General features: G+C 46.3%; 4 protein-coding genes across 4 annotated transcripts; 1 reads left to right on the top strand and 3 right to left on the bottom strand.

Moving 5' to 3' along the window:
• Positions 1-790: 790 nt before the first annotated feature.
• Positions 791-2,580, bottom strand: M430DRAFT_278408 (hypothetical protein; the record flags this gene model as incomplete). The annotated part of the gene is made up of 5 exons (XM_024865740.1): positions 791-897; positions 986-1,421; positions 1,471-1,599; positions 1,656-2,042; positions 2,104-2,580. 5 exons carry the CDS (start codon positions 2,578-2,580, stop codon positions 791-793), a joined length of 1,536 nt encoding a protein of 511 aa, XP_024719355.1.
• Positions 2,581-4,972: 2,392 nt separating this feature from the next.
• On the bottom strand, positions 4,973-5,460 carry M430DRAFT_36399 (hypothetical protein). Its single transcript, XM_024866924.1, has one exon. The coding sequence runs from the start codon at positions 5,269-5,271 to the stop codon at positions 5,038-5,040; it is 234 nt and encodes a 77-aa protein (XP_024719354.1). The 5' UTR covers positions 5,272-5,460; the 3' UTR covers positions 4,973-5,037.
• On the bottom strand, positions 5,044-5,845 carry M430DRAFT_144239 (hypothetical protein; the record flags this gene model as incomplete). Its single annotated transcript, XM_024862875.1, has 2 exons — positions 5,044-5,678; positions 5,757-5,845. Coding segments are annotated over 2 exons (352 nt in total), but the record flags the coding sequence as incomplete, so codon positions are not given.
• A 2,419-nt stretch (positions 5,846-8,264) lies between these two features.
• On the top strand, positions 8,265-10,246 carry M430DRAFT_68456 (hypothetical protein; the record flags this gene model as incomplete). The annotated part of the gene is made up of 3 exons (XM_024869351.1): positions 8,265-8,678; positions 8,739-9,076; positions 9,125-10,246. The coding sequence occupies 3 exons, from the start codon at positions 8,265-8,267 to the stop codon at positions 10,191-10,193; spliced, it is 1,821 nt and encodes a 606-aa protein (XP_024719352.1). The 3' UTR covers positions 10,194-10,246.
• Between the last annotated feature and the right edge of the window lie 1,455 nt (positions 10,247-11,701).

Below are 11,701 nucleotides of genomic sequence, written 5' to 3'. Positions count from 1 at the left end.
ACTTATTATATATATAATATTATATAAGGTTAAAGTAAAATATTAAATTATAAATTAAGTAGTAAGTCAAATTATCTAAGACTTCTACTAGTGCTTATTTACTACTAAGAGAGTATATTAAGCTAAGAAACGCTAGTTCGAAAATAGCTAGTACAAAAGTTATTTATAAAAACCTAGAATCTTATATATTTTTAAACATCCCTCTTAATATTACTAATATATCCGGTAGTTACGTAATATTAGGGCTTTGCCCTATATTAGACACTAAGAAGACGCTAAAAACTTAATTTTACTAGAATCGGCTAGGCCGTTCTTTAAATATAAAATTTTAAATAATTATACTTTAAATTCTAAAAAAATGTATACTTGTCTTAATATCTCCTTAACGGCTAGACCTAATTAGGCCGAGTTAAGTTTTTATAGTACCCTAGACCCTAAGGAATCTAAATATAGTATTTTTATTACGTGTTTCTTATTAAAAAGTAAGGGTACCAACCCTTTAAAAAGTCGATGGTACCCTCCTTACTAAAATCCTTGGTACTCTTAGAGAGTACCAAGGCGTGTACTAGTAGGGCCGCGGTTCCAACAGCCCCGGTTGCATCCCAGGCTGAACCATCTGGACCTCATTACTATATCGATGACCGACAACGATCCTTTATTTGGATTTTGGGGGAAATCACATTTGTCAGCAACATCGACCAATGAATGTGTGGGTTTATAATAGTAGAGGATGGATGGATACTAACAGGGAGACATTTTGGCAATATTGGGATGGGAACGATGATTATTATCAGTGATAGTGTGCTCGTACTCTAGATTTTTGATGATTTAACCGATCTTTGATGACAAAATACAGGCAGATCCATTTGAATGTTGTTGCGGCAAAAATATACGATCCTTAATAAATACATTTTACATCGTCGTAGATAGCGTTGAAATATCAAACCACCTGCGAGATTATCTTTACATCGCTTGGTGCAGAGACTTTGGAAATCCCAGGTTATTCTCCTCAGATTAGTCACTATAGTGATTCCCTGAATTTGTAAAAACCACGGCCTTGGAACCCTGCACCTTGGTTTACGCCTTGTGACCTCTAAATCTAAAATCTGCTCGTCCTCTTCCAAGTAGCAAATTTCACCAAACCCTGTCCATTGGCCAAGCAAATCGGGGTGGCGGGTATCGTTGCTTAGTCGGAAGATAAGGCCGGTGACTTGGCCCCTGTTCCGATACTTTGAATCGGTGGGATTAACAGATGCCCGAACTGACCGATACTTCTTCGGTAGTAGTAAATGAGATCGGTGAATGCCATGATTGCTGATTATGTCGTCGGGAATATCGACCGGGGGTAAACTGGTAGACTTCGAAGAGATGGCAATAGCTTCTCCTATTGCCCCAAAGCAGTGAAGTTGTTTGGTCGCCTCCTATAGCCCGAATCAGATGTGTTCTCTGTTGTTGTAGAAATTGGCCTACTATAAAGCAGCAGCAGAATCCGGTTATAGACTGATTGTCTGTAGACGTATACTCGACACACTCTATCTCTGTATTTGGCACCGTCAATTGTGGCAACAGACCACTCGCCCTCTTGTGGCTCGTTGAAAACTATGACTTGGTTAGAGCAATAACGCCATTAAAAAAATATTAATACCGACACCTACTTTCAGATGATGAACAAAAGAACCAATCTTGTAGACTGTGACCTGGGTCAGCTGTTCTGCTTCATCGAGGAAAAAAGCTAGTGTGGCAGTATCATCAGCGGTACCACATCCAGTTGTGAGACCACTGCCATAAACAAACTGGATACCGGAAATACCAGCACCAGGCCCTAGAGGACTATGTACTTTGATTGCGATTAGTTGTCCCTTTGCCGGTTCAATACACACGGTTGAAGCCGGCGTGAACGATGCCCTTTGCAATTCACATAAAGCTCTCACGTCGTCATTGCATAGAGAAGGGGCCGACACGGGATAAGGTAATGTCCAGAGGATATTATCGAGGCTGTCTTGTTCGTTTCTATCAAAGTAGATCCGAACAATTTGCATGGCCTAAGAAAATAACATCAGACATATCCATCCAGGTCGGAACGCGAAGAGGGGAAAGTCCTACATTGAGACCAAGGACAATGCCCTTGAGGCCTTGGCATGGCAACCTAGCCATTGCAATCCTACTTTCACTATGACGGTCGACGATTTCTTGCGGATATTCACCGAGCGTAATTGTCTCAAATCCGGCGGGGCTACAAATAACCCATATAGACTCAGAATGGTGTCGAGTAGCGAAGTCTTTGTGCCCTGCCACAACATAGCCCGCATCAACGGATCGGCCGTCATCGAAAATAAAAGAGAGGCCAGAAATCAATCTACGATCCGATATAATAATAAAGGACGGAATCAGTGCTTGGAATTGAGATCCGGCAATGTCATCCCCAAAAGACACACGCATCTGCTTTAACTCTCGGCAACCTTCGGGATCATGCTCGGAGGCTAAGCAACTCATACCATGGCGTCCTGCTTGACTTGAAGGGGATGTCATAAGATCACCATGTAGCACACGATCTGGGTTCTTGATAGTGCTTACGAGCATCAGCAATTCGCCTGCGACTTTCCAGATTCTCTTTCGATTTCGTAAATTCGTCTTATTCGGTCCTTCCTTCAATTCCGACTTGACCTTAAAAAACCAATCTTTCCAGGAGTAGACTGGTATTGACCGTATTGTGCTGGTATTGATAGGCGCGACATCTTGTCCCCCTCGAGCTACTTGGTTTTGCTGCTCACTGATGACGGGGCGAAGTGTTCGCGCAAAGGCAGCTTCCCCTCGAGCCCAAAACCTGGACTCCCAGAATACATCGGGCAGATTCTCACCTCCACAATACATCCGATAGAGGGATGGGCTAGCTCTGAGGAGATTCTGAGCATCCTCGCAGCTAAGGTTACAAACAATGAACTGAAAAGTCTCGGCTGGGAGGGACGGAAAATCCACCGCGTTGTGAGCGATAAGGCCGACTGGTATACCGGTCCGTATGCGTGGTGATGGGTCGGACGAGAGAAGCTCAGAAGATATCGGGCGACAGTTCTGAGTAGCATCTGCGTGAGTTTTGAAACTCGTCGGATCTGACAGGATAGCCGTGTTTCCTTTATTAGTAGCTATTAGGTCCTCTTGCCATCTTCCGAATGCATCCTCTCCTTGGCCTGGGTAAGAGTCCAGGATGCTGCCAAAATAATACTTTTTGCCCCAAGTGAGAGCCCGTGCTTTCTTGCTGTAATGAAAACTCTCAAAAACGTCAAATAAGACTTGAAGCTCATCTTCAAGAAGATTTCCACCTTGGCTATCTTCGAGCAACGACCAGCAGGCGACATGGAAAGGGTAGCAGATGTCTTTGATCACCTCTAGATTTGTGGGATTACGGCGATAGCAAAATCGTTTAGATCCATGTGAAGGTATGGGTAGGTTGAAAGGTATCGCGGCGTTGTCATTATGGCCTATACCGCTAAGGATTGCTTTGTTTTCAAACCAACATACTGTGAAGACTAATGTTACTATGTCTCCATTTGCTCACAATCACTGTCAATCGGAGTAACTTACGAGCGCGAAGGCGTTTGCACCAATCTAGGGCATTACTATGGTCAATGGCTAACCCTTGGCCACAGATACAACATGAGTCGGCCATCAGACCTCGAATTGATGCTTTTCTAAAGGTAGATATCGATTGAATGGAAAGCATGGAAGTCAATCGGAGAACTAATAAGTTGACTCGGATCAATATTCAGCCGATTAAGCCTGTAGTTTGAGGTAGCAGACGTGCTGCACGTTCCTTATACTGCGCTCTGTACGTCCAACTTTTGACATGCCATCTCGATGTTCACCAAACTGTCTAGTGTTGATTTCGTATCGTTGCATTTCACTTGCAGACAAACAGAAACTGATAAGGCTATTACATAGCATACTCCGTGTGCAATAATATGCAACAAACTTCCGGAGCCTGTTCGCCAGCATAGGGTTTGTCGGTCAAGTGCTGAATGGCCGGTTGATCAAGCACTAGACAATCCTTATTGTCTCGTGTTGAATCCCGCGGAACAGAGCTGGAAACTCTAGATACCTTTTCTTATCCCAGCAGTGGTCAATCGTTACAATACCAATACGATCATAGATCTTGATCTTGTTCAAATCATCAAGACATCTCAATATCAAGATGAAAGTATATTGTTGCTCATTAACACGTGCCAATTAAAGACAGTAGAAATCTTCTTCATGCTGCTGTACGCAGGGTTCGACCACCGTCCACCCGTGTGTCATGTCCCAAAGACAGTCGATATAAACTCTAATACTGCTTGCTTCTTCACCGTCTCCGAAGCTGGTCCGGTTGACGTACAGATGAAATGGCGAATACTCCGCTCCCTCGGTCCTATGTCGTAAATTCACCTTCCGAAGAGGGCCACGGACAATAATATATCCATCTAAAAGGTGACCAAAGTTATCCAGTCCTTTTGGTGTGTAGTGTGCCTCTAGAACATTGGTAAATGCCTCCAAAGTTGCGAGTTAGAATAAGTCAGGATATATTACTCTACTATCTACTAATGCCCAAGACCAAGTCGGAGCTCTGAATGAACATTGGGGAGGTCTAGCTTTGCGTGCCGACCAGATCACATGCCAAGTAAGGTCGAATAACAAAGTATTTCGCCATAAGCCTGCGAGATAGTCGCCTCGATACCTGCCATAGGATCTATGTAGCAGCTTCGCAATACCAGATATTGCAGCTAACTTGTCAGATGTAAACGTGAGATCCAAGCTAGTATAACTCTGGACTAGGCTGTGCCATTTTGTCACTATAGCACGCAAACCTTGGTGGCGCCAATCATCTAAGACGATAGGTTTCTGAGGTAAACGTGTAGCAGAGCATTCACAAAGGCCTTCTTCTAAGCACTCCCAAATAAGTTCTCCCGAAAGGAAATGTAATAATCGAGAGGGTAAGAGGCGTTCCTAATATACCCACCCGCGTTTCAGTAAAGGGGCCCGTAAGTTATCTTCGACAAGGTACCCGATTTAAACAAATGGTTCGTGTCTAATTTGCTTACGAAGGTACACGTTGTGATCTGCGTCGTCGGGTTCTCCCCAAACCTTTTGATGCCAGCTGTGTAACGGGACGCTAGAGAAGCAACCGCCATGAGCATCCGACGAGGCTGTCGCTACAAGGACCAAAGTTGCGTTTTGAAAGATGCTGCACATAGTTGCCGACTCTACTTCCCAATCCTCCTGGTTGTCCTGAATAATGCACATCGAATCAATCCAAAGGTATCGAACGCCCATTCGACGGGTAAACACGATAGCATCGCGATATGTTTTGGGAAGCGAAGACTAACAAATCTTATTTAAGTACTCTTCAAGTGTCGCCGAGGTTGTTTTGAATGAATGACTAGTACCCTAGCAATAGCTGAGGCAAAAGTACGGTGAACGTTCGTCTAGGGCCTGGCGCAGCTTTAGATCTCCAGTGTAATCGTCAGTGTTGGTAGACAGACCAAGGTCGAGCACCCTTCTTGGCAAAATCGTCTCCTCATGGTTCGGACACGCATTATGTTGCCCAAGGCAAGACTGCAGTCTCTGCCTGGCCCAGAACAAGGACTCATCTGACGCCGTGTTTCCTGGTATGTGCCTATACTTCGGGATGAGGTAGTTAAAGCTACCCTCTGGTTACATCAGCCCGAGAAAACGCCTATATTGGCTACTAGCAAGAGCAGAAGGATAAGATATAATACCAATCTTACCTGCCAAGTGGTAGAATTCATAGTGTTCATCTCTGGCCCCGTTATATATAACGTCTATTGTCAACCCTTTTATACCTTGGTTCCCGCGGTTGTGAAGGTAAATCACCCGAGCTCTAGAGCCTAGGACTCCTCTAAGCCGATCACAACTCTATGGAGCATACGACAGAGAGAGCACCGAGCGGCTTTCGCAGAAGTTTCCAGATCTTGGCGCTCAATTAGCCATCTTTGAAGGGTTACTCCCGTATAGGTAATTGAGCGGTGTTCGAAGTGTTGGAAGTTCTGACACACGAGGCAATAATCCTCATGCCGATGCGCTTTGATTGGATCCATAAATGGTTACAACCGTGGTATAATCGGAGGAGTCATGTACTCTTCGACGAGACCAAAGCTCTAGATATAATAACAAAAGCGAGAGCTGACTTCTTCAGGCTGATGCTGTTTTATTTAGGCCAGGGCAATGATGCGCCACGTAGCAAGAGTTGATTTGGTCACAGGCCGCTGACGGCGCGCAAGAACTTTGTGCGTCTTCGTAATCCTATTATAGAGGACAACCGCCCTCCAACGGAGTGAAGCACTAAGGGGTATCATAGAGAAAGGACTGCACTTGTAGTCTGGATCACACTGTGATTGTAGTAGTGTTGAGATATGTAGAATCTTATGGTAATTGGATGTCTGAAGAATGCTACAGGGTGCCCGGCAGCTTACGCGAGTCACCTGACAAGAGGAAAGGGTATTGTTCGTGTATACATTGTTACGGCAGTGACACACGCCAGGCTTCTGGACATTTACATACCTAGTGGGATTGCTAGAAAGTAAACAAAAGTTTACTATTCCTCTTGGTTTTGGAAACTATCTAGGATCTAGATAGATCTTGACATATCGAGTATGGCCGGCCTTAGTATAGTCGGGACGGACCGGGCATTTCGGGAGCGCCGCCCGCGTCGGGATGCCGTGCAACGCGTCGGGATGTCACGCGACGCGCCTAAAGTCATCACCTCCTGTTTCTCAAGCCGTGAGTATACAAAAGATGTTCTTCATCTATGTTTTCCCGTTCGTCCTCCTCTAATAGAAGCACCAGAGCGTATTGTCTGCTCTTTGCTGTACTTTCAAAAGCGGTTCCACCTTAACGCCCCAGAATAATAATGCAATGCCTTATGAAATTATGATATTACTAATGTCTCAACCCGCAGGTGAGTGTCGGTTTGTCGGAACCTGGAGGACCCACGATTACTTATGCCGATGTATAGCCATTTAAGTACTGGACTTTCTCGATCTCGATTCTCGATCTCGGAGAGAAAGGCGCGTCAAGTGGTGCGGCGGAGGGCGCCATGCCTGAACGAGCGACGCCAGACCCGCAACCCGCGGTCTATCAAAGTCCTATTAAGGTAAAGTAAATATTTACAGTCATGGCTTCAAGCCAATCCGGACTGGCCAACGCATTCTTAGTTTTTCCACATTCATTACTGTGAAGCACGGCACTAAGGAGTCTCCCTACGGGGGTTGCGGATAAACAAGAGGTGAATTGCCCATTATACAAGAATGTAAGATCAAGAGAAAATGGAAAATGGAAAAGGGAAAAGGGAAAAGGAAAAAGGAAAAACGGGAAAATGTAGGAGGCCAAAGGGAGTACATATATACTCGTGGACTGAAAGCCATGATCCTGGAATCCGGGCCCGCGACTTTACCCGGAAAAGATCCTGCCCAGTAGTGCCCCCCTGACTCCCCGAGAGATCGATCACCCAAACTATTCCTAGCGCCTGAAGATCACCACCAGGGCAGGGCATAGCTAAGTTCTATCCCAATTATTGTTATTGGCTGCCTTGAGTCATGCCTCGCGGCCTGAAAGATCACCACCAGGGCCGGCGTTTCTGGTACCTACCTTAACTCTCAATTTGTCAAGCCATTGTCTGGCGACCGAGCTTACTAGAGCTGCAAATCGGCGAAAAACTTCCAATGACGGGTTGGCCACCTTACTCTTGGGACCGCAAAAGTTCCTAGGACTCGTAAGATATAGACCGACCGCATTGTGTAACTTACACGGTGTAACCTACACCGCTCTATGATCTATCGTGGCCAGCCAAGACTCATGAGGGAGGGTGAGTAGAGTAAGATCAGTGCACAATTTGTCCCTTCGGCGCGACCCACCCGGACGAGGGTCGGGACTCGTGTTCAGGCTTTCAGCTAGCCTCAACCCATATTCTAACAGCGGTTCAGCTGGAGATTATTTGGCCCGTCGGCCTACAATTGGACTGTGCTGAGCCGGGAGCATGGGTTCACCGGCACTATCGAGAACGGGCATGTGGATAGGACGGGCTCCGGGAATTCATTTCTAACTGTCCTATCTTCTATTCCCTGAGATTGCCAATATGATGACGTGGGGATTTGGGAAGAATCAGCTTTGATTATTGAGGAGATTGGGGAGCTGGAAATCTCTGTATATATAGTTATGCGTCCCTGCATTCTGGATGTATTTTCATTCTTCGACATCTTTCCCTGTTCCGGTCGACCATGGTTTCGTTAGGGTTTGTTAAGCTCCTCTTGTGGGCATTCGTCTTCACCACTGCTCGAGGTAGCAGTCTCTGGCCACCATTGAACAGAACGCCTATACGTTATGAGTTCAGCCTCACGTGGGAGACGCATTCTCCAGATGGCTTCGCAAGGAAGATGATTCTCACCAACGGACAGTTTCCCGGCCCCTCTATCGAGGTTACTCAAGGTGATGAAGTTGAAGTCGCCGTCACAAATCTTATGCCCTTCAATACTACGATCCACTTTCATGGCATTGATCAAGTCGGCACTCCATGGTCTGATGGAGTTCCTGGAGTCACCCAGAAACCAATATCGCCCGGTGCGACTTTTGTATACAGATGGACGGCTACCGACTACGGTACATACTGGTACCATGCCCATGAGAGAGGACAGGCAAGTAATCCTGATCTCCCAACCGGATTACACTCTAGTGTAGCGCTCTAACTGGAACAGCTCGCTGATGGATTATTCGGCGCAATCCTGATCAACCCACCTTCCTCTGAGCCCTCGGCATTCAAGATGATTAGCAATAGCAGTTACGACCTGGCTGCCATGCGTAGAGCTGAGAATCATGCCAAGCCTCTGATAATATCAGATTGGAGCCATCTCACGTCTGAAGAGTTCTGGAATATCGAAGCTGCCTCCGATGTAGATGTCACCTGCATGGATAGCATTCTCGTCAATGGGAAAGGCTCCGTTGCCTGTCTATCACAAGAAGAGATCAACAAGTATACTCCTGCTGCGGCTCGGGAGATCTTGACTCCACTTGGGTTGACCTTTACAGACAAAGGGTAAGTCTAGCTCTAGGGGTACTGCTTATATTCGTGCTGATCAACTAGATGCCTTCCCGCTGATGTGCCAGTTGCTCAAGGAAATTTCACGCATCAGCTCAACGAGATCCCTTACAACGTATACAACGGTTGTCAGAATACCTCAGCACCTCGTGAGGTAATCAAGGTTGACCCAAAAGACGGATGGGTAAGCATCAATATAATAAGTACAGCGGACGTCAGTACTCTGGAGGTTTCCATTGACGAGCATCCCATGTGGATTTACGCCACAGACGGTCGACACATTGAACCCACTTTGGTCCATGCTGTGTCCGTCCCAAATGGAAACAGATACTCGGCGTTGGTGAAGCTTGACAAAGCCCCTGGCGATTATACCATCCGGGTTGCCACTGTCGGATTGAACCAGGTCCTCAGCGGCTATGCGACTCTATCATACACCGGCGCCAAAAAGTCAAAACGCCAATCGACGCCATACATCGATTACGCCGGCTCTAACCTGACTGAAGAGGTCGTCTTTTTCTCGGATGCCACACAAAAAGGATTTCCGGCATCTTCGCCTGCCACTACCGCGGATGCGACACACTTTTTTGAGATTGGCCACTTTGGAGGGTCCTACCTCTGGACTCTTAATGGAAAGGAGTCCTACGGTATGGGCTTCGAGACTGCAACTCCCATACTGTTCAACCCCAACTCGACCACACCGGAGGAACGCAACCTTACTATTACGACTAAGAATGGTACATGGGTGGACCTTATCTTCAAGATAACCTCACTTCAACCTCCCCATCCGGTTCATAAGCACTCGAACAAAGGCTACATCATCGGTCAAGGGGTTGGCACATTTAATTACTCTTCCGTTGCAGAAGCGATGCAGTACATCCCCGAGGCATTCAATTTCAACAACCCGCCCCTGCGTGATAGCTTCACAACACCTCCAGCCACCACTGAAGACTCGTGGTTAGCAGTAAGGTACCAGGTCGTCAATCCAGGCCCATTTTTGCTCCACTGCCATGTCCAGACGCATCTGTCGGGCGGTATGGGTGCAATAATTCTTGATGCACCGGAAGATTGGCCTGCTGTCCCGAGCGAGTATAGATATGGTAATGGTTTGTTTTAGACTACTACTGTAATAATACTAATAATAATACTAATAATACTTCCATCACGAACATTTCCAGTTCCTACATAAGTGTGAGGCATGTAGAGAGTGGCCTTCGAAGAACTCGTTCGCAAAAATAGGGGGTGTCACGGGACGAATAAAAGAGAATTGTGGTAAAGATCTGTTTCTATACGAGAAGAACTGTTAAAGAGGTCAAGAACGGTCGAAGACCTCCTAGCTCATCTTTTTGCACGTTGGTGAAATTCTCACTATGCTACCTGTATAGGTTGAAATCGTAGAGGAGAGAAAGAAAGAAATTGTAGAGTTTTGTAAAATAACAACGCATACTATCTAAGTCTCCAGGCTGCTCGACAAGAGAATACCAGGGAACAATTGGCAGAGTGTGGTGCCAGTGCACGTGCCTGACTGAGAACAGCTGATGAAGCTATGAGAGACAAGGTCGATCAGTTGTGTTCAATTGTCGCAGAGCTCAATCTGCCCGTGAGTGAGGAGAGCAAAACCCACAACAAGGTAATGGAGGCCTGGAGAATGGCAGTGACCACCACGTAAAACATGATCAACGGTCAGGCGCAGCAGAAACAATGGTTTTGCCCTTTTAGGACTTTCTTCTTGGCCCTTATTTCCAGATATCGTGCTCCTTCGTGACCCTGTTACTGAAGTCAAATGTTCAGAAGTCTCTAGTTCAAGACTGGAGGGGTATTGAACGTTGGTGTAGAATTCCAGTCCGACGACAGTGACTTCAACGTTTCTGGAGTTCAATGCTCATCATCTTTGGCCCATCTACGATACTATAGCTTACCAATCTCAGCATCGTCGTCCATAGAAAACGATAACTCCAGGATTTATTTCAATGAATTCGCATCCGTGTCATTGGGAGCTCTCGCGACTGTGCTCAGTTATTCTTACGAGGCCGCCGGGTTATTCTCTGCCTGTTTGGAACAGATCAATAACCTCAGTGACGATTCACTAGCCAGATATCTCCTCCTATGTTCCTCTAAACTCTCTATATTCCCCTCGTCCCTTTGGCCCCTCAACACCGCAATTAGATTGTCCAACGCTACAATACACTCATGCTCGGCCCCCCATCATCCACCCCCTTTCCCTACCCGATCCAGCGCTACTACTATCCTCACTACCTTTCCCCCCTGGTTAGCCGCTAGTTTTATTGTCTTCCTTATAGCGGTGCCCACTGTGATCACATCATCTATGACTAGAACGTTCTTCCTTTCCAACGAGGCACCTACGATACCTCCGGGTCTTTGACTTCTTTGCGGATAAAGCTGTAGGAGACGGACGACCAGGTTTGGGTGCGATCTCTCTGGAATAACAAATGCCTGAGTTATGTGCAATGTCTCAGGAGTATCATGGGTTTCTGTTCCCGAACAATATGTATTACTACTCCGCCAAAGGGAAGCAAAGGCTAGAGAACTCGTACCCGAAGAGGATGTCTGCTTATGGGATGGAAGGATGGGAAGAGAGGAAGGAGATGATGGGGTGGGCGTAGG

The sequence above is a fragment of the Amorphotheca resinae genome, assembly GCF_003019875.1.
Source record: "Amorphotheca resinae ATCC 22711 unplaced genomic scaffold M430scaffold_9, whole genome shotgun sequence".
Classification (NCBI taxonomy): domain Eukaryota; kingdom Fungi; phylum Ascomycota; class Leotiomycetes; order Helotiales; family Amorphothecaceae; genus Amorphotheca; species Amorphotheca resinae.
Note: the sequence above shows the minus strand (reverse complement) of the source record. Positions and strands in the feature narration are given on the sequence as shown.

What these genes read in the sequence shown, in the direction of transcription:
- M430DRAFT_36399 (XM_024866924.1), bottom strand. Translation starts at nt 5,271, where the DNA reads ATGTGCATTATTCAGGACAACCAGGAGGATTGGGAAGTAGAGTCGGCA.